The sequence below is a fragment of the Mustelus asterias genome, chromosome 15, assembly GCF_964213995.1.
Source record: "Mustelus asterias chromosome 15, sMusAst1.hap1.1, whole genome shotgun sequence".
Lineage (NCBI taxonomy): Eukaryota > Metazoa > Chordata > Chondrichthyes > Carcharhiniformes > Triakidae > Mustelus > Mustelus asterias.
In genome coordinates this window covers 39,829,386-39,852,185 of record NC_135815.1, presented here as the reverse complement: position 1 = coordinate 39,852,185, position 22,800 = coordinate 39,829,386, and the positions used below count along the sequence as shown (strand labels likewise).

At 40.9% G+C, this 22,800-nt stretch overlaps 1 protein-coding gene across 1 annotated transcript in view; it reads left to right on the top strand.

Moving 5' to 3' along the window:
* cenpf (centromere protein F) overlaps positions 1 to 22,800 on the top strand; it is a 74,331-nt gene that overhangs the window by 9,186 nt on the left and 42,345 nt on the right. Inside the window, exons 4-9 of the mRNA XM_078229791.1 lie at positions 4,997 to 5,193; positions 6,522 to 6,634; positions 7,029 to 7,120; positions 10,567 to 10,858; positions 12,070 to 12,272; positions 22,064 to 22,189. Coding sequence (XP_078085917.1) covers positions 4,997 to 5,193; positions 6,522 to 6,634; positions 7,029 to 7,120; positions 10,567 to 10,858; positions 12,070 to 12,272; positions 22,064 to 22,189 — 1,023 coding nt within the window. The remainder of the gene's footprint in view (positions 1 to 4,996; positions 5,194 to 6,521; positions 6,635 to 7,028; positions 7,121 to 10,566; positions 10,859 to 12,069; positions 12,273 to 22,063; positions 22,190 to 22,800) is intronic.

Genomic DNA, 22,800 nt, shown 5'->3' with positions numbered 1-22,800 from the left:
TTCTATTAACATGTATGCCGTGTATAGTTAGATTAGTCTGTTGTTTTAATGAAGGTGTTTTAATAGCATGCTTCATGATCATGTTGCATGCATCACTGAGTACCGAGCGCATTGCTACAGTTTGGACTTTTAAAATGCCATTTTGCTAATTGCCTGTCAATAAACTGCTAGTTTCTAGTTTCACCTTTGTGGAGGCTAATGTGGTCCAGGTCTAGTAACCACCAATAATAAATTTCGTACTCCAATTATATAAGATTTTAACACATTCAGCTTATTTTAGAAATATTAAAAGTGGCCTTGTACAATCCAAAATAGCTGTAGTTTACATGGAAAGTGTATACAAAACTGGAGCATATAAAACTCAATAAGGTTGTTTCAACAGTGGCATTCCTCTGCAGACCACTTACTGAGATCAACAATGTTACAAGGCCACTATCACACCATATACTACCCTGACCTGAGTAGTATGTGGTGTGATAGTATCACCATTATTTCATTGTCATTGGATCAGTGTTTCAACATGATCTATCTAATACCCATTGAGGATTAACATCAAGTAACAGGCCACCTACCAGTTTCCCAATGCAACTAGTGTTGAACATTCAATGCAACCTTTTACTTAGCTGGAATACTTTTACCCCCTGAGTTGATTGTAGGTTCAAACCCCAATCTAGAGACTTGAGGACATAATCTTGGCTAACATTTCAGTGGAGTGCTGAAAGAGTGCTATACTGTTGGAAGTTATTTCCTTTGAATGAGATGCTAAACTAAACTCATGTCTGCTTCCTCGGGCAGAATTAAAAGAACGGTAACAATCAATGATTTCAAAAGGAAATTGAATGGGCACTTGAAGGAAATAAACCTGCAGGATTATGAGGATTGAGCTGGGGAGTAACACTGACTGGATTGCTCCATGGAGAGCCAGTATGGACTTGATGGGCCAAATGGTGGCCTCCTGTGCTGTAAATGAGTCTCGAAGGGCAGGGGTGTTAGATATGTAAATAGTACAATTCTGCTGCTGAAGTATAGTGTTTCTGAACTGAAGAGAGTTGTGTCGTAATAGTGAATGTCTTATTGTGATGGTGCATTTTTTGACATTGGGAATATGTTGATTTAAATGAATGCAAATGAAAAATGGCAATTGTTTATTGGAAAAACTTACAATTATACATTTCAAAATAAAAAGAATAGAAATTAATTGTGAAATGTATGAAATAATATATTTATTTTATAACATTTATTTCTTCAATATCTTTCACAAAGGGGTCAGGTCATAAGGTCATAAAATAGTTACATCACAGAAGGAGATTATTCAGCCGGCCAAATCTTTGCAAGAGTAATTGAGCAAATTACTCTAGTCCCACTCCGGCCTTTTCCCTGTAGGTCTATTTTTTTTCTTCTCTCCTTAGCTAATTATCCAATTCCTTTTTGACAGCCAGGATTGAATCTGCCTTCACCAGACATTTGGGCAGTGCATTCCTGATCCTAACCACTCGCTGTGTAAATAAAGCTTTTTTTTTTAAAGGTGTTGCCTTTGTCTCTTTTGTCATTCACTTTAAAGCGGTATTGTCCTGATTCTTGGTTCTTATGCCAGTGTGAATAGTTTCTCCCTATCTATTATGTCTAGAACCCCTCATGATTTTGAACACCTACCAAATCTCCTCCCAACCTTCTTGAAGGAGAACAATCCCAGCTTGCCAGTATCAGGGTCCAGCTATTACCAACTGGGATCTGGAGACCACTAAGGAGCAAGAAAAAGGGTGAAGACCATAGCAGCAGCTAGATAGAGTGAGGGCTGCTCTTCATTTGAAAGCAAGTTCCCCTACATCTAGCATGGACTCAATGTCCCTATACTACACAACACAACCATTTTCAGAGTAACTGAAGTCTCTCAACTCTGGAGCTACAAGTGTTGGGGCTAAATGTCATGGACTGTGGGTTATTATGTTTGGGTGGTGCCTCATAGCTGAATAGCTAGAGGTATATGAAGCTACATGCTTCAAAGATAAGTGTCAGTGAGTTGCAATTTCAGGATGTTCTGAGTATCCGGGTTAGAGATGGGTGTTTTGTACATTGAGCAGTGGGAGGAATGCATGGTGTGTGAGAGATGTGATGGGGCAGAAGCATTCACCTTGACCACTCCAGTGAAGTCATAGAATCCTACAGTGCAGAAAGAAGCCATTTGACCCATCGAGTCTGCACTGACCACATCCCACCCAGGCCCCATCCCCATAACCCCCTGCATTACCCTAGGTAGTCCCCCTGACACTAAGGGGCAAATTTTGGCATGGCCAATCCACCGAACCCATACATCTTAGGACTGTCGAAGGAAACCCACGCAGACACAGGGAGAATATGCAAACTCCACACAGACAGTGACCCAAGCTGGGAATCGAACCCGGGTCCCTGGCGCTGTGAGGCAGCAGTGCTAACCACTGTGCCACCGCGCCGCCTTCAAAGAACATAAGAAATAGGAGCAAGAGTGGACCATTCAGCCCTTGAAGTCTGCTCTGCCATTCAATTAGATCATAGGTGATCTTCTACTTCAACACCATTTTTATGCATTATCCCTTGATGTTTTTAAACATGTAGATACCTATCGCTCTCATTCTTAAACATGCCCAATAACTGAACCTCCACAGCCCTCTAGCCTGGTTCTAGGCAACTAATGATGTGGAGATGCCGGTGTTGGACTGGGGTAAACACAGTAAGAAGTTTAACAACACCAGGTTAAAGTCCAACAGGTTTATTTGGTAGCAAAAGCTTGTGTGGCATTTGCTACCAAATAAACCTGTTGGACTTTAACCTGGTGTTGTTAAACTTCTAGGCAACTAAGCCATGGAAGCACCATGTTGAGCTCTATAATAATTTTGTATGTTTGAATGAGATCACCTCTCATTTTTCTAAACACCAGAGAATAATGATGCAGCCTATTTAATCATTACAGAACAATCTCTCATCCTAGGAATTAATTTCGTGAACCTTGATTGCGCTCCCTCTATTACAAGTGTATCTTTCTTGAGGTAAGAAGACGAAAACTGCATGCACATTACTTCAGTTGTACCAAGGCTTTGTATAATTGCAGTAAAACATCTGTATTCTTATACTCAAATCCACCTGCAATAAAGGCCAACATGCAATTTGCCTTCTTAATTACTTCCTGAATCGGTATATTGAGTTTATTTATTAGTGTCCCAAGTAGGCTAACTAACACTGCAATGGAGTTACTGTGAAAATCCCCTAGTCACCACACTCTGGCACCTGTTCAGGTATACTGAGGGAGAATTTAGCATGGCCATGCACCTAACCAGCACATCTTTTGGACTGTGGGAGGAAACAGGGGCAGGCAAGCTGGGTTTTCCCAGTATTTCTGTTTTTTTTTTCAGATTTCCAGCATCACAGTATTTTGCATTTATTATATGAATGACTTTGAAATGGAGTGACTGCATTATACGTAAATGCAGCAGCCAATTTGTGCAAGATACTACAACAGGTACTGGATGATTGATTGATTTTCTCTGGTGATGTTGCCTGAGGGAGGATGGGAAAGGCTGAGGGAACTTTCTGCTCCTCTTGGAATAATGAAATCTTGAATGTATGCCCTGAGCGAATAGACAGGACGTCGGGCAGGATTTTACAGCCTCACTCATCCCGAAACCTCGGGCACGATTCTACGGTTAACGGACCTTTCCCTCGGCCGTTCTGATTCCCATGGCGGGCAGGGCGGTAAAATTCCGGCCCACGTGTCCAAAGGATGGTATCTCTGACAATATCAGCAGAGCTGGAGTGTCAGCCTTGATTGCAGGGGTGAATTTCTCTGGTTGTTCTCTTGATCTTTGTTTGTGTTGCATTTCTGGGGTTTCCACTGTTCATCCTCCACAGAAATTCACCGTGTGTGTCCTGATTGTGAAGTCTTACGATTTAAATATGAGAGTGCAATGAACAGCCAAACAGATATAGAAGATACTTGTAAGTTCATGCTTAAAAAAAAAAGGCAGATTACGACCTGAATGGCTGTAAATTGGGAGAGGGGAGTGTGCAGTGGGACCTGGGTGTCCTTGTGCACCAGTCACCGAAGGTAAGCATGCAGGTGTAGCTGGCGGTAAAGAAGGCAAATGATATGTTGGCCTTCATTGCGTTGAGGTTTTGAGTACAGGAGCATGGATGTGTTGTTGCAATTATACAAGGCCTTGTTGAGGCCACACCGAGAGTATTGTGTGCAGTTTTGTTCTACTTTTCTGAGGAAGGATGCTCTCGAGAGAGAGTGCAGCGAAGGTTTACCAGGCTGATTCCAGGGATGGTGGGACTGATGTATGAGGAGAGATTGACTAGGTTAGGATTGTTTTTGCTGGAGTTCAGGGAAATGAGGAGGGATCTGATAGAGAGTTATAAAATTCTAACAGGTCTAGGGAGGATGTTCCTGATGGTGGGGGTGTCCAGAACCTGGGGTCACAGACTGAGGATTCAAGGTAGACCATTTAGGACGGAGGTGAGGAGACATTTCTTCACCCAAAGAGTGGTGAGCCTGTGGAATTCATTACCACAGGAAGTAGTTGACGTCAAAACATTGAATGCATTCAAGCGGCGGCTGGATACAGCACTTGGGGCGAATGGGATCAAAGGTTATGGGGGAAAAAGCTATTGAGTTGGATGATCAGCCATGATCGTAATGAATGGCGGAGCAGGCTCGAAGGGCCAAATGGCAGCCTCCTGCTCCTATCTTCTATGTTTCTATAAGAATAGTTTGACCTTAAATCTACCATATCTGTGATGCTTCTATGGGAAAAATAACTCGATAAAGCTCAATGTCTGAGCTGAAATCAACAATAAACCACTTGGGGTGCGTTGCACCAGAAGAATTATCGTCTGTTAATAAGTCAAAGCCTGCTAAAGGAGTGCAAAATGACTGTGGTGGTTATTGTAAAGTGACCAGTATTTTTTCCTTTTTTGTGGTCGAAAGAATGTTCATCATTTAACATCACTGCTTGTAAAACAGGTAGAGAATGAGAAGACTGAAACAAGTGCTCTGAAGCGGGAACACCAGAGCCTCATAGAATCATGTGATAACCTTGAGAAAGCCAGGCAGAAGATTTCCCATGAACTGCAGGTGAAGGAATCACAAGTTAATTACCTGGAAGGGCAGCTTGCATCAAGCAAGAAACGGATGGACATGCTTGAGCAAGACACCAAGAGGTAAAGATGTTTTTATACTGTGGTGGAGGATATTATCACTCATAGTCAACCAGGAGTACTAAGGAAACATTGCTGTGTGCCAGAAGTCAGGAAGGCAGCACTACTGGAAATGATGCAATCTGCTAGGTGACTCACAATAGATTCTAAGTAAACCTCCACCTATTTTTTTTCCCAATCTAATATAAGACTTTGGCACATATCCTTTAGGCAGGAAACACGTAACACTGTTTTATTATTTAAAAGTGTGGAGAAGAGCAGTTTAAATATTCAGACATTAATTGGAGTGAAATATTTGTGAAACATGGTGCTACAGTGGTTAACCACTAGAGGGTGATATTTAAATTCAGAAGGCAGCTTGAACTATTTTTGGAATAACAGATGAATTTTTTTTGAATAAGGTTCCCTATTGAGAGTGTATATGCATGGATGTCAAGTTGAATATCAGGCTTTGCTGGAACAATATGTGGTAAAACTGCCTGCTGACTTTCTGTCTTGTCTTGTTTCAAACATAAAAGTAGCTACTTGGGTTAGATACTGAAGGTTGGTTGGCATTTGTAGAATTGTATTTCAGCAAGGAGTCAACGTTTTCCAGATAGAGGAAAGGAGTTTTTAAAAAAGGGAGAAGAATCGCTAGTCAAAATAATGTGACTGCTCCTGTAATCCTTAATTTAATCTCCTCATATAATGGAATAATGTACTTCGAAGGGATGAGAACATGCTCCTCAAACAATTTATCATTTACCCATGTGATCTGGTGCGGGCTTGTCTAGCCTTTTCGCGTTTCAATTTTTCTCTCAAATTTCAGAAAGTTAAGGCTTGACGCAACATTGAACATGAAATTCAAAAAAAAATCTGATGTAGGAAAATAAACAACTTACTGGGGGGGGGGGGGGGGAGTTGACAATAAATTGGCAATTAATAAATGAGTATTAAATGAAGATGACCATTAGAGTGTGAAAAGTTGAGTGTGTGTGTGCCCAGCTCATTCCCCGACTCAAGGTGCTCACTCACTCAAGAGTTTGATGTATAGGGCAGAAGTAGTTATAAGCTATAAAATAAAATTGGTTGCTAGATTACATGTTGCATAGCTACTTTTGGGAAATATTGATGCAGGGAATTAATGCATAACTATCTTAATGGCTCGGAAAACTGATGCAGACAAGTCATCGTGTAACTCACTTTTAATTTTATTGACAGGCTGAACTACTTCACTTTTAAAAAAAAAACTTTTAAATGAAACTATGACTTATTTTTGCTTCTGTGAATAAAAGGACAATTAGATCGGACTAATTTAACAACCTACTCTTCATTTATTTATTCTTTAATAGATACAAGTCTGAACTTGAGCGAAGCCAGCAAACGGTAACGCCATCTGATACACAATCTAGAACACCACAAGGACGCCTCTCTGGACCCATGACACCAATTAAAAATTTTGCTGGTGAGCTTGGTTATAGATACTATTTCATATTGATGTTTTAAAGATTTAAAGAAATCAGAAGTGTTAGCCTTAGCTTTTGAGACAGATGGTTATGCATCAAACCCTATTCAAGATTTGAACATGTAATCTAGGCTGTCTTTTAGCTGGTTGTAAGGCTGAATTTAGTGCCCTTTGCTGCTGCCCTAGCTAAGAGCTTCCAATATATGGGATCTTTCTGGTCTCTGTAATTGGGAATGCCAAGTGGTGCATTTAAAATGAACAGATAAAGCAAAACTACTTATCGGAGAGTGCAATGGCTTAACTTGCAAAATGTTTGAATTTTTTTGTTAATGTTGGCGAAGCAATATTAGTGGAGTTTATTTGGTATCAGGTCATTTTGATGGTTTACTTACAGATTCAAAATTGGAGGAACTACAGGAAAAGTATAATAAAGAACTGGAAGAAAGAAGGCGATTGGAAACTGAACTAAAAATAGTTCAGACCAAGGTGAGACAAATCTTTTATCTCCACTGAAGAAAATTTTCTGGAAATACACAGCAGATCTGTTGGCATTTTAAAAAGATGAGAAAGGTGGTAACTGAACAGATAACTGTTCCCAGTTCTGGCGAAAATGTCTTTCCCTGTGATATATTAAATACTATTTTATGAGATGCTTTTATTTTCCTTTTCTATATATGTTTAATTTAGCATCTTGACATGTTCTGGTGAAAAGCTACAAACATTAACTGATTTTATTTCAGATTTCCAACAAGTGAAATATATTGTTTGACACTATCCAGACCTATAAATGTGAAATTTGAATTAGCAGGAGTACAAAACGAGCAATGGTGGATTGTCAAACCATTTTACACTCAGTCCAATTCTACTGACTTAAATTAGGGAAAAAAACAATGGGCTGAGTGCTTGTTGGTGTTTTTGTCCTACTGCTCAAGAGAAGTTTCACCGTAGTTTTTCACTTTCATCTTAACATGCAATGGGTAGGACAATTTAACTGCAGCTAATGCTTGTATATCCTCCTTCTACTACCTCCTTTCCAAACCCTGCTCTCCTCCCCCATTGATCAGCTGTATCTATGCAATATGCTATGGCTTTGCCTAAGCAGTTCAGAATTGGAAAAGACCAGATTTGAGGCTGTGCTTTTGGAAGAAGTTAAGACAGTTGATCATAAAATGACACTAGAATGTGAATCATATCAATATATTTTCTCTCCTTGCATTCACAAAATTAAGATTGACTTTGAGAGTTAAGTATTGATTTTAATTTTCTTTACCCTTTGAATGATGGATGAAAATAAGTTGTTGATGAATTTGAAAGGAGGAAATATCATTGAATTTTCATCAGGGCCTTGCTCACCTCTCCTCCACGTATACATCTGTAAAATTACTTTGTTACTCTTCAGAAATGCTTCCTTTGCATATGTGAGATGCAGCTATTTGACAGTGATTGGTTGCATGACAAATTCCTTTTTAATGCAACACCAATTTTCACAGATGTAGGACAACGTAGCTGCAGTTAATGCTTGTATGTCCTCCCTATTACCTTCTGCTACCCCCTTTCCTGACCCTGCTCTTCTCCCCCACTGATGAGGCGTATCCATGTAATGTGCAATGGCTTTCCTTAAGCAGTCCAGAATTGGAAGAGGCCAAATTTGCGGCTGGGCTTTTGGAAGAAGTTATTTGCATTTAAATCTCAAACAATGACGAGACAGAGTACAGGAATGAGATAATCTGGTGAAGTGGTGCAGAGACAATAATCTCTCCTTCAATGTCAACAAAATGAAGGAGATTGTCATCGACTTCAGGAAGCATAGAGGAGAACATACCCCGGTCTGCATCAATGGGGACGAAGTAGAAAGGGTCGGCAGCTTCACGTGTTTGGGTGTCCAGATCACCAACAACCTGTCCTGGTCCCCCCCATGCCGGCACTCTAGTTAAGAAAGCCCACCAGCGCCTCTACTTTTTCAGAAGACTATGGAAATTTGGCATGTTGGCTACAACTCTTTCCAACTTTTACAGATGCACCCTAGAAAGCATTCTTTCTGGTTGTATCACATCTTGGTATGGCTCCTGCTCTGCCCAAGATCGCAAGAAACTACAAAATGTTGTGAATGTAGCCCAAACCATCAGGCAAACCAGCCTCCCATCCATTGACTCTGTCTACACTTCCCGCTGTCTCGGCAAAGCAGCCAGCATAATTAAGGACCCCACGCATCCCGTATATTCTCTCTTCCGCCTTCTTCCATTGGGATAAAGATATAAAAATCTGAGGTCGCGTACCAGCTGACTCAAGAACAGCTTCCCTGCTGCCTTCAGACTTTTGAATGGACCTACCTTGCATTAAGTTGATCTTTCCTTACACTCTAGCTATGACTGTAACACTACATTCTGCACTCTCTCGTTTCCTTCTCTATGAATGTTATGCTTTGTCTGTATAGTGCACAAGAAATAATACTTTTCACTGTATGCTAACACATGTGACAATAATAAATCAAATTATGATTTTCATTAACATTGTTTTCTGGTTTGCTTTCCAACTACTTTATTAGAAAGGTTTATTTGCTTCAGAAAACCCATTGTCAACTTGTCAATCCTTCATTTCTTCTCCAATGCCATTGAATCCTCAAATGCTCTTGGTATCAAGTCTCAATCTGTGGCTATCTTTTCTGGAGTTTCCTTGTTTGACTCTCCAGTCAGATTTCTACTTCTTCCATAGCATTGAATAGCCCTAAGGAAAAGCAAAAATGACACATTCTGACTGTGTGATATGACTCCTCATCCTCCTTGACCTCTGTCTAACCAGAGCCTAGCAGTGAGAATAGGTAGAAGAGTTTATATGGAGTGAAGGTTTCGTGTAGACTAGAAGGTGGCAAATTCAGAGGACAAAAAGTAAGAGAAGTTGAGATAAATTATTGAGGATGAGAAGATGCAATGTGGAGGTTTAGAGTCTAACTGAGTGAGATGTTTGGATTGGGACTTGAAGTGGTGGCAGGCAACGATAGTTTTAAAGAAGAGGTGAGTTGCAGGAACGATGTGAGTTGCTTGAAAGAGGGTAGAGCCAGTGAAGTAGGGGAGAAACCAAAGTAATAGTTGGTATGAGCCACACTATCATTGCAGTGGTTTGGCATGGCAAGTGTTGAAGAGTCTAGTTTGGTGGGGAGGCTTCACTCTGGGGTAAAATGTTGCCATTGACTCTGGATGGAGGGCAATGATTATCCAGTGACTGTGTCAAGTTGGGCATTGATGGGTGAAGTGACTGGGATGGAAAAGAGGTTCGAATTCTGCATGCACTGCGAGTCTATGTAATAGGAAGGTGGGACATTTGTTCATCCTCACTTTTCAATCCTGTCATCGTAGATTCTCGTCTATTTCTTTACCTCCCTCAGTCATATAATTGACCTCTCCTCTTGAACTCTTCATTCTATGAAATCTGGCCCTGTTCACCTCCCCTTTTCTTTCAGTCTACCTTTGGTAGCCTTGTTTTCAGTTACCTAGGTCCCATGCCATAGAATTACTTCTTGAGCCTTCTGTCTTTCTACCTCTGTCCTTCTTTGAGGTCTTTGTTAAAATCCACCTCTTTAACTCATCTTTTGGCTCCTCCCATGTAATCTGCTTTGGTTTGGTTGGTGACTCTTCTTTGGTTACATCTTTGTGAAGCACTTTGGTATATTGTCCAAATTAAAAGCACCTTATAAATGCGAGGTGATGTTGTGGTGTCTCGATCTTTTTCTTCCAGAATATAGAAAGTCATATGCTGGTCACCTGGATTGTACAATGGGTTAGCACACTTTTGGGACCTGGGTTTGTAGCATGTTTACTGTCGATAGAAGCTCATAGGCTGATAGGAGTGTTCTCAACTTCATGTTAAGGAATGTAGTTTTAGTGAAATCTTTCATGGTAACCTCCTTTCTAAATTGAGTTTTTACAATTTTGCAGTTGATCAACCAAGCACAGCCTCAGAGCACCATTAGCCATCGGAATATTGCACGACAGCGATCGTCTTCTGTATTCCCATGGCAACAAGATCAGACTCCCAGTCAGCAAACCTCCCTTTCATTGGAGACCCCGTTGAAGAAGGGTGTTGCCATGAATCTTCAATGGGAGCAGGAAGAAACTCCTATGAAGCGTTGTCCTAAGTCATTGCAAGAGATCACGCACTCTGCAAGCTCGTTTAATAGCAGTATGGACAGTTCCAAGCAAGACGACCAACTGAAATCACAAAATCAAGGTATTGTGGTGACCAAAGAATAACAATTGTTCACAATTAATCATTTTAAAAGAGAAATTGCTTTTAGGAACATTTTTTAATTCTAAACAGCATGAGGAATACAAGTGGTGTATGAGCAGGGATTTTACCCATCTCACTACCAATACATATTGATTTGTTCTTATGCTCACATCAGTCATTGTGGTGTCTTGCTGTTGTCTTCAATTTGTCACCCGGTGTTGACAAATATTCTCACACAATTCTAGCATAGGCAGCTGCCCTGGATTAAACTTTAGATACGCACCCTCTACTGCTTCAGAATAAATCGTTTTAATTCCCACACAAGCAATATATTGACTGTTAATTATATTTCAATAAGTATTAATTTTGCCCTGTAGCTTTGCATCTACTAAGATGTGGATCAAGATATCCAAACTTATTTTGAAGACGATCATTACAACAGACAGAGAGTGGGATTTTTGCATCCCGCCCCTATGGTTTTCTGGTGGTGGAGGCGGCTTGCCATTGTCTGCTGGCAGGATCTTCTGGTCCTGCTAATGTCAGCAGCATTTTGCATGGCTCGCCTGTCCTGCCATGGAGGGGTTGCCTACAGCAGGACCAGAAGATACAACTGGCGGGAAGGACTGGAAAATCTTGTCCAGAGAGCAAAAAGGACTTAGTCCACCAATCAGGATATTATTTGAACGCAGGCTCCGGAAGATTGAAGAACAACGTGATAGCTTGTCCAATCCTCGGAAGTCATTGTTCAGCAAATAATGTATACTTTCAATGCTTTAATCTTTCTACTGATAAAAGTCTACATCTGCCTGATTCCCTCAGGACATTTATTTGAAAACCAAAATACGTGTAACTAAAATTGTTCAATTTTAGTTCAATTCCATATTTGGTGGCGATATATATTATCTGACAGAAGTTTGTCCTTTGTGAATCGTTTACACTTTAACTCTGATTAACCCATCACATAAAGAACTGGAAATACATTCTGAAAGGGCAAACTAAATAAATATTTTGGGTCCAAAGGCCAGAATTAGACAAAGTTCTGTTCTCAAAAGTACCCCAATGTACTCTGTGTTCTTGCAATACTAGCCATTGTATTGCTTTTGAATTAAATGTTGATTGAAATGTTTCAGATGAAGTAAATGATTAGTGCTGTACTCCAGCAATATCTAATTTCCAGTGCTGATGGAAAGTGTTCAATTTTATTTCTGAAGAACTGCAAACTAAAGTTTTGGATCTGGAATTTCGACTTCAAGCTCAGGAGAAAGAAATGAAAAATCATATGAACAAGCTACATGAAATTCAATTCCAGTTTGATAAAACTAAAACAGATCTTTCAGAGAGAGAGCGCAAGCTGACTAAATGCAGAGATGAATTGACCAAAGTGACTGCACAGTGTGAACAAGCCAATGCTAAGGTAAAGTAGGATCAATTAATTCACTCTCTTCCAATATTTTTTCAGACTTGGATACTAGTATGTTCTGTGAATGTGCAGTTTTGGAATAGCTTTAAACACTATTAGTGTAAGGTAGTTGCCTGAAACTGACTTATTCTTCGTTCTTATGTTTATATTTATTAGTGTCGCAAGTATACTTGCATTAACACTGCAATGAAGTTACTATTTTCAAAGTAACTTCATTGCAGTGTTAATGTAAGCCTACTTGTGACACTAATAAATAAACTAAAAAATATTTTATCTAATCATTGTTACATCGGGCCTACTGTACAGAAACAGGCCATTTGGTCCATTTGAACCATGCCAGTGTTTATGCTCACACAAACCTTGTGCCATCCCTCTATCTAGCTCTATCAGCAAATCTCTTTCATCATATGATTATCTAGCTATCCCTCGATGAATAAATTACATTTCTCTCAAATAGTTATAGTAGTGCATTCCACATTCTTTCTACTCTGAAAAGAAGGTTCTCTTGAATTCCGTATCCATTTATTTGTCACTCATATTTCTGACCACTTGTTTTATACTCCTTCAGAAATGGAACCATTTTCTCCATCTCTACCCGATCAAATCCTTTCATTATCTTAATGATCTCTATCAGGTCATTCCTCAGCCTTTTTTCTTGAAACGGCCCTTAATGTTTACCTTTTCTTGATTGTGTGTCTCCCCAATTCTGGTATTATCCTCATAAATCTTTTTTTTTTGGAGCCGTTCCACTGCTTCTATATTTTTATTTTTTTTATTATGCTATTTATATAAAACCAGAACTGTGGTCTAATCAATGTTAGATACAAGTTTGACATAACTTCTTAACATCACTATTGACCCCTCTCAACTGATGAAATCAGTTCGACTTCATGTTGAACGGCACTTGGAGAAAGCACTAAGGCAAGAACGCAGAATGTACTGTGGGGGACATCAATGTCCCCCACAGGTTCTCTTGATCGGCAAGAGTGGCTCGGTAGCTCCACTTCTGATCAAGCTGGCTGGGACCTAAAGGTCATAGCTGCTACAATGGATCTTCGGCAGGTACCAAGGGAACCAAGAAGTGGACAAATCCTAGAATGGGGCTGAGAAACTTATTAGCCATGATTGAATGGCGGAGCAGACTCGATGGGCCGAATGGCCTAATTCTGATCCTATATCTTATGGCCTTACCTGTCACAGCTGCATCTGGCAGTATTGACAGTGGTGATACTGTGCTACCCTTGTGGAGATGTCTGTCTTCACATTGAGGATATCTTCCACCGTGTTGATTGACACTTCCATATTTTTGGGATAGATTTCAAACAGGTCTAGCAACTCAAAACTGAGCATTCATGAGGTGCTTTATGTGCCATCAGAATTGTGTATACAACCACAATCTGTAAGTTGAGGCCTGTCACATCTGCTATTCCACCATTACCATCAATCAAGGATCAACACTAGTTCAATGAAGAGTGCAGCAGGGCATGCCAGCAGCAACACCTAAAAATGGGATGTCAACTTGGTGAAGCTACCACACAGCACTACTTGCATGCCAAACAGCAGAAGCAGCATTTAACAGAGCTAAGTGATCCCACAACCAATGGATTGGAACCAACTAATTCTGCACATCCAGTTGTGAATGGTGGTGGACAATTTAAACAACTAACTGGAGGAGGAGGCTCCACGAATTTTCCCATCCTCAATGATGCGGAAGCCCAGCACATAATGCAAAAGACAAGTGTGAAGCATTTGCAGCCATCTTCAGCCAGAAGTGCTGAGTAGATAATTCATCTGCTTCCTAGCGTTCCCAGCAAGTCCTCAGCCAATTCAATTCACACCACGTGATATCAAGAAATGGCTGAAGGCACTAGAAATTGCAAATGCAATGGGTCTTGACAACATTCCAGTAACAGTACTGAAAACAGTGTTCCAGAACTAGCTATGCCCTAGCCAAATTGTTCCAGTCAAGCTATAATACTGGCATCTACCTGACACTGTGGTAAATTGCCCAGGTATCCACAAAAGCAAGACAAATCCAACTTGCCCAGCTATTGCTGCTTCAGTGTACTCTTGATCATGAGCAAAGTGATGGAAAAGTTGTTGACAGTGCCATCAAGGCAGCCCGCATGTGGCATTCAGGAGCCCGAGCAAAATTGAAGTCAGTGGGAAATAGGTCAAAGTCCTGAAACGCCCTTCCAAACAGCACTGAGAGTCTACCTACACTGCATGGCCTGCAGCAGTTCAAGCAGGCAGCTCACCATCACCTTCAAGGGCATTTAAGGACAGGCAGTAAATGTTGGCCCGACTATATCTCATGAGCAAATAAATAAACTTTCCTGGCTTTTTTTTTTGCCCTAGAAACAAATCCCAGTGTTTGGTTGCTTTTTCTGATTACTACTCTAATAAGCAGTGCACTCCTAGATCACTTTTGTCCTCTACTCATTTAAACTTTTTTTATCTAAGCAGTATGTGGTCTTCCTATTCTTCTTGCCAAAGTTCACCACCTCACCTAACTTCTTCGTATTCCTCTTGTCAAACTCGGTTTCAGTTTTACCATTGCATCTTTAATCATTCATGAAATTTCATTATTTGCAAGTTTAATTGTAGGGAAATATATTTATTTGGATTTACAAAAAGCAGAACACTGGATGCTGGAAATCTGAAATAAAAACAAAGGGCCCGATTTAACCATCAGGTTGCGCCCATTTTCGGGCACAAAAACTTGGTAAAGCCAGGCGGTGAGGCGAGTAGCGCGATCCGTGCCCGCCTCCACACCGATTTCCCCCTTTATCAAGGTCCAGAAATGGCCGTGATTGGGCCTGCACCTGAAACGGCTGTGACAGCCATTTAAATGTATTTGCATGCATTTAAATTGACTTAATGGGCTGCACGCCCAACCATACCAGCACTTCCCCCTTTTACCATCGCGTTTGCCATTCAGAACCTGCCTGTGATCAGTGAGGGGTGGGAGGGGAAGATGCCTGCTGCTACTCTGCCTGTGATCGATGGAAGGGGGGCGGGGAGAGGGGCCTGCAGTCAGTCCGGGTGGCGGGGAGGTTTGGGGGGGATAAGGGAGCCAGTAGTGTTGTGGGAGTGGGGCAATGTCTGTGGGGGCCAAGGGGAGGCATTTTCTGGCCCGGGAGCAATGTGGCAGGGGAGCCGCATTCTATTTTCTTTTCTGCACATGCGCAGTTGGAGGCTCCGATCAGAGCGGCATGATTTTGGGCGCGTTAAGCCCCGCCCACAGGCTTCTGCAGCGCTATTTGGAATTGCTGATAATTGTTCTGGCAGAGTGCCTGAGAACAGGTCTAAAAGCTGGATCTGAATTAGTCCCAGTTTCAAGTCCGCTCAGCACTTAGAATCAAAATGGTAAAATAGGGCCCAAAGTGTCTGAAATACTCGGCAGTTCAGGCAGCTTTTGCGAAGAGAGAAACAGTTAACATTTCTGAACAATGACCTTTTTGGTTAGGACTCCAAAAGGTCAATGACTTGCAACTTTCATTTTGTTTCTCTGTCCACAGCTATTGCCTGACTTGCTGAGTGCTTTCAGCATTTTCTGTTTTAATACCAGATTTCTCCTGAACTCTTGATCCATGTTTTAATCATTTCCCACTGTAGTTCTATCTCTTTGTGTGTGTCCCCCCCCCCCCCCCCCCCCATCCTTCCTGCAAATTTACTTATTTGGCTTTTATCTTCCTTATTGGTTTCATGTCAGCAACTACTTTTGTTTTCCTTGGACGATATAATGGCTATGGGCACGAAAGTGTAGGTGGATTGAGTATTCGGGAGATGAATGTTAATTACATTTAATTGGATCCACCCTCTAATTAGTGGTCTTGGTTTTAAAAACAGAAACAAATTTCTGTTGACATTGGGAAACAAAAATTATGTTGGGAAACTGGGTACTTCCTTCCTCTGAAGATAACTTATAGCAAGGTGCATGGCTGCCTTTACAGTCACAAACTTAAAGATACCTGGGCTGCGATTCTCCCGAATGAAATCTAAGTGCTGCTCCCTGCAGGAAATTGGTGCGTTCGACGATTTTAAAACTGAAAAAAATGCCCCCATTTCAATCACGCCAGGCCAACCGTGCCAAGCGTATGAGGCTCTTGAATCGGCAATGAGTTGTTCAGCTGACATTCGAGGACACTTCCAGCTTTTCCTTCTCTCAGAATAACTGAAGGAAGAACAACCCAGTCTCACAATGCAGGAAGCATTTCATGTTAGATCTTTTATAAGACCAATCTTTTGGAGTTATAACTGTGGATTTATCTCTGACAGTCTCAACTGCAGCAAGAACACAGAAAAAAATCATTTGAAGCCTGTAACTGAACTGCTCCCCAAAAAGTAGTTAATCATGAGACTAATTAGATGTTCTATGCAATGTCCATTTAAAATCTGTGATATAACTGAATCAAACTTGCACTCCATCTCAATGGTTCTATCTTCCACACATATCCATGATAATAGAATGAGGTGTAATTCTGAAATTGTACCTAGTGCGGGAGCATCAGGGTGGCACAATACAATAGGGTTCTGAGTTTGTATATGATAAAGTAGATATAGATTAACACACAAGACCTCATGTGTTTCCAATCTTATCTAATCATTGGAAGGCAAACACTCCCAACACTAGGAGGGGGAGCTACTTCATACTAGCCCTTGCATACCTCCTAATGCAGTAAGAAGTCTCACAGCACCAGGTTAAAATCCAACTTGTTTATTTGGCAACACCAAATAAAGCACCAATGTGCTGCCAAATAAACCTGTTGCACTTTAACCTGGTGTTGTGAGACTTCTTCCTGTGCTTACCCCAGTCCAACGCCGGCATCTCCACATCATACCTTCTAGTGACCAGCTGCTCACCATGTCTCATAGATGCTGAAAATGATGAGAAAACCATCATAAAATGACTTGCATAGCATCTTGTGTCCTCATTATGTCTGAGTGCCAATGAATTGCATTGAAATATTATGAACAGTTGTTAGAAAGATGAATATTGAGGAGAAAGCAAAACCATGTAGAGAGAGTTTGGTCCTTTTTAATTAAAAGGCTTCACATGTAGGATCTGGCATGTTTATTAAGTGTGGTATTGTCATAATTCAGATCAATTTCAAATCCAAAGGAGCTGCAACAAAAGTCAGACTTGTGAAACTTCTAAGAGCCAATGTTCAAATGGACAAAATTCTGCATCATCCTCCTTGTATTTCAATAGCAGAATTATTTGCGTGTCTTATTTAACTAATATGAATTCTTCTAAGGGTCTCATTGGATGAAGTGAGATCGGGGATAGATTCATAGATAATAGTAGCAGAGGAGGCAGCCATTCAGCCTATCGGATTCATTTTTCAGCCCTTGGCAGTATCCCTGTAGGTCATGGTACTTGTAATGGATTACCATGCACTGCATGTTTTAGAAGCTTTCTGCCTCTATATCAATTTCTAGTGTAAACAAACCTTGGCTATGCCCCCCATTCCCCCCCCCTCCCCAACCAGGTCCCTTGAGGGGACAAGAACCTATTTTGGTGAGGCTTACTGGGCCAGGAGACTAGCAATGGGTTTGACACATGTCAAACTTGGACTATCCTGATCTGGTCCTCACGCCCGATTTAACATTGGGAATCCTGGCTGGGGCTCGTGGCCCTAAAGAATCGCCCCCTTCATTTATTACATTAAGATGCATCTTTTTCTTTGTTTTAACAATACACACATTCATTTGTTTTTAGTCAATGTAGTGTGGGTAAGGTTTTATTTTATTTTAGCTTCACTTCACCCTTTAATGGATTTACATAGTACCTTTTAAAGAGGGCTTTATTTCCATATATTAATGTTGAGTTTGGGTCCTCTTCATGCAATTGGTTAACTTGGTTATCTTTTTAAGCCTATAATATGTATTCAAGTAATTAATGTCACTGTTAAGCTTGCAGAGTTCAATTGGTTTGTGGGATTCTCACGGGTTGGATTTCTTTCTAAAGATTATGGCCCCTGGACTTTCCAGCTGGGTTCCTGCCTTGACTTTATCAGCCCATGTCTTATAGTTGCTGTTGCTACTTTCCTGATTTTCCCGATTATATAATAAATGCTTTAAAATTTTGATCTTATTTTTCTCAACCTGAGCTGCAAATGGATGGCAAATTGGCAACTTTATGCATTGTGTGACACTCCTAGCCACTTTTTCCAGTCAGACATCTTGCTCAATCCCTCAGTGATTCACTTATCTTCTTGTTCAGACAAGTCTGCCTCCAATGTGCAAACTAAACTCTTAATCCAAGTGGATCAATTCTTTGTGTTTGCCTTGTATGACCCCAGTCATCTGATGGTGGAGCAACGCTCCGAAAACTCATGATATCAAATAAACCTGCTGGACTTTAACCTGGTGTTGTGAGATTTCTTACGTGTGCTTTTCGGGAGGCATTGAAGAGCCAACCACATTGCTGTGGATGTAAAGTTAAAGCTCATTTATTAGTCACAAGTAGGCTTACATTTACACTGCAATGAAGTTACTGTGAAAATCCCCATGTCACCACATTCTGGTGCCTGTTCGGGTACACTGAGGGAGAATTTAGCATGGCCAATCCACCTAACCTACACATCTTTTGGACCGTGGGAGGAAACCGGAACACCCGGAGGAAGCCCACGTAGACACGGGGAGAAAGTGCAAACTCCACACAGACATTGACCCAAGCTGGGAATCGAACCTGGGTCCCTGGTGCTGTGATGCAGCAGTGCTATCCAGTGTGCCGGATGTGGAGTCATTTGCAGGCCAGATAAGGTGAGGATGGTAGATTTCCCTCCTTAAAGGACATGAGGTAACCAGATGGGCTTTTACAACAATTGACAATGGTTTCATGGTCATCATTTGTCTTTTAATTCCAAATTTTATTTTCTGCCATTGTGGGATTCAAATCTGGGTCCCCAAAGCATTACCCTGGCTATCTGGTGTTTCTGGTGTCATGTGTTTCTCGCATGTTGATGCAGACTCAATGGGCCAAAGAGCCTCTTCTCTGATCTGGATGACTAGTCTAGTGACAATACTAGTATGTCACTACCTCCCCATGTCCAAGACAGAAAGATTAATCTCAGAACAGACAAGGTAAATTTTCAATCAGTCATATCCACTGACACACAGGGCTCGATTTTCCCTTCCGCCACCACCACTCTATTTCATTTTGACTTTGGGTATGAGAATCTGGCCCAATATACTTGTTGCTCAAAAATGCTAGGTACATAAAATCAAAATTATATAGTCATTGATCTAGTACAAAGTAAAAATCTAGGGATTGATAAATCCAAGGAAAAAGAGAAAGTTTATCACTGGACCACAGGTAAGTATACAAAAAATGAAGCGATGAGAAAGTGATACTACTTTCGGATTCAAAGACTGGGGCATACTTTTTTTTACTTGAAGGAATTATGCATGGCTTAAGACTGTATTGATTGTAAAGTCACATTTATTTCTTTGAGAACTAGATACAGGGAGAATAGATTTGAAACTGCCTAGTTATCAAAGGCTAAGTGCAACACATGGAGAGTCCGAATTTGAATCTGTTATATTTTGAGACTGTGTTTTCTTTTAAGGGCTATGCGGAATGAGTCAAAAGGCATAACTATTGAATACTGCGTACAGCTAGATTTTGAAGTGTCCAAAACTAAGGCTGGTAAACTCTTACTATGGATGGTGGAATTAAGAAGTTGAGGGTGATCAGAGGTTAGAACATAGAACATAGAACATTACAGCGCAGAACAGGCCCTTCGGCCCACGATGTTGCACCGACCAGTTAAAAAAAAACTGTGACCCTCCAACCTAAACCAATTTCTTTTCGTCCATGAACCTATCTACGGATCTCTTAAACGCCCCCAAACTAGGCGCATTTACTACTGATGCTGGCAGGGCATTCCAATCCCTCACCACCCTCTGGGTAAAGAACCTACCCCTGACATCGGTTCTATAACTACCCCCCCTCAATTTAAAGCCATGCCCCCTCGTGCTGGATTTCTCCATCAGAGGAAAAAGGCTATCACTATCCACCCTATCTAAACCTCTAATCATCTTATATGTTTCAATAAGATCCCCTCTTAGCCGCCGCCTTTCCAGCGAAAACAATCCCAAATCCCTCAGCCTCTCCTCATAGGATCTCCCCTCCATACCAGGCAACATCCTGGTAAACCTCCTCTGCACCCTCTCCAAAGCCTCCACATCCTTCCTGTAATGTGGGGACCAGAACTGCACACAGTACTCCAAGTGCGGCCGCACCAGAGTTGTGTACAGTTGCAACATAACGCTACGACTCCTAAATTCAATCCCCCTACCAATAAACGCCAAGACACCATATGCCTTCTTAACAACCTTATCTACTTGATTCCCAACTTTCAGGGATCTATGCACACATACACCTAGATCCCTCTGCTCCTCCACACTATTCAAAGTCCTCCCGTTAGCCCTATACTCAACACATCTGTTATTCCTACCAAAGTGAATTACCTCACACTTCTCCGCATTAAACTCCATCCGCCACCTCTCGGCCCAACTTTGCAACCTGTCTAAGTCTTCCTGCAAACTACGACACCCTTCCTCACTGTCTACCACACCACCGACTTTGGTGTCATCAGCAAATTTGCTAATCCACCCAACTATACCCTCATCCAGATCATTAATAAATATTACAAACAGCAGTGGCCCCAAAACAGATCCCTGAGGTACACCACTTGTAACCGCACTCCATGATGAATATTTACTATCAACCACCACCCTCTGTTTCCTATCCGCTAGCCAATTCCTGATCCAATTTCCTAGATCACCCCCAATCCCATACATCTGCATTTTCTGCAGAAGCCTACCATGGTGAACCTTATCAAACGCCTTACTAAAATCCATATATACCACGTCCACTGCCTTGCCCCCATCCACCTCCTTGGTCACTTTCTCAAAAAACTCAATAAGGTTAGTAAGGCACGACCTACCTGCCACAAAACCATGCTGACTATCACCTATCAATTCATTACTCTCCAAATAACTATAAATCCTATCCCTTATAATTTTTTCCAACATCTTGCCGACAACAGAAGTGAGACTCACCGGTCTATAATTCCCGGGGAAGTCTCTGTTCCCCTTCTTAAACAATGGGACAACATTCGCTAACCTCATAGGCTTCTCTAAAATAGTAAACCTAATCCAAAAATAAACTAGGTTCTGTTCAATGTTGGTATATAAATTTATAGAACATGATTATCCAATAAGATTTCATTGGAAAGAAATGTAACTTCTAAAACATGTTCATATTCATCATATGACATGTCCCCAAAATTGAGAACTGTACACTTTTATGCTGTATTTTACAAAATTAATATAATGATTTAAATTGCCTCATTAATACAAGCAGGCGGGTTCTGAGGCCCTCTCCTGCCCAAGGAGAAAATGGCACAGAGAGGAAAAAGCAGGGAGATTTCAAGCTACATTGCAAGCTGTTTTGCTTTTTGCCAACCCACCTCTGTTCTTGTCCAATTAAGACAGGAAAATACCAGCCAATTAACAATAGAGATTTATTCGATCAGAAAGATTAAAAACATTTTCATGTCCTAATTTTGACAGAACCTAAGCTGCACTTGTGAGTGTGGTTGTGGAACCAACTTGTCATTTAGGTCTAAGTAACACCATGTCAGATTTAAAAAAAAAATCTTAACTATGTATTTGATGCAGCTTTGAAGAGATTTTCTCTGTGTATTTATGGCAGAATACATTCCAGAGCAATATAAAAATAACATCTATGTTTTTGTCTTTTTTATTAGTGTGTAATGGTCGAACAAAAGCTGAAACAGGTGTCTGATGAATTGAGCTGTCATAGGCAAAATGCCGATAGTACACGGCGCAACATGGAGCAGAAATTAAAAGACAAGGAGAGAGACTTCCAACAGGTGATAAAATTACACCTGTAGCTAGTTGCATTATACTTGTAATCAAAACTTACTCAAGTAAAAGTACACATTATAGTTTGAAGATGAAAATAGATGAAAGTATGTAAGTAGTTTCCATATAGCATTGTAATTGATGTGCTATTTGGAAACCAATTATTGGGATATATTTCCTCAGGGCCTCTCCCCATTTGCTATCATAACTTCAGGATTCCCACCAAAGTTATAATGCAGAGAGAGGGAATATGGGTGTCCTGTAAAATCCAACCCCACATGTTGAAAAATGGGGGGCAAAGTTGGACTCGATTAGCATCTATTTTTATGGCCTCTTAAACCACTCTGCTGCATTTTGGATTTCTGTACTCTTTTAACCTTACACAGCGGAACATGTTCAGTGGTTATGAAGGGACACCCTCCCCCACCCTAAAAGAATCAGCATGTACTTGACAATTAGTTGCTGGATTATTTCTTCTGGCTGCTCCTACAGTTTCAATGGATTTTGGGTGCTTTTCTATACTTGTTTAAAGCTTCAATAGTTTGCAGGACATGGTCTGAAAAGTGCTCAAGTACTTTTTGGTGACTTAAAAGCTTGTGCACAAACAAGTTGCATCCAA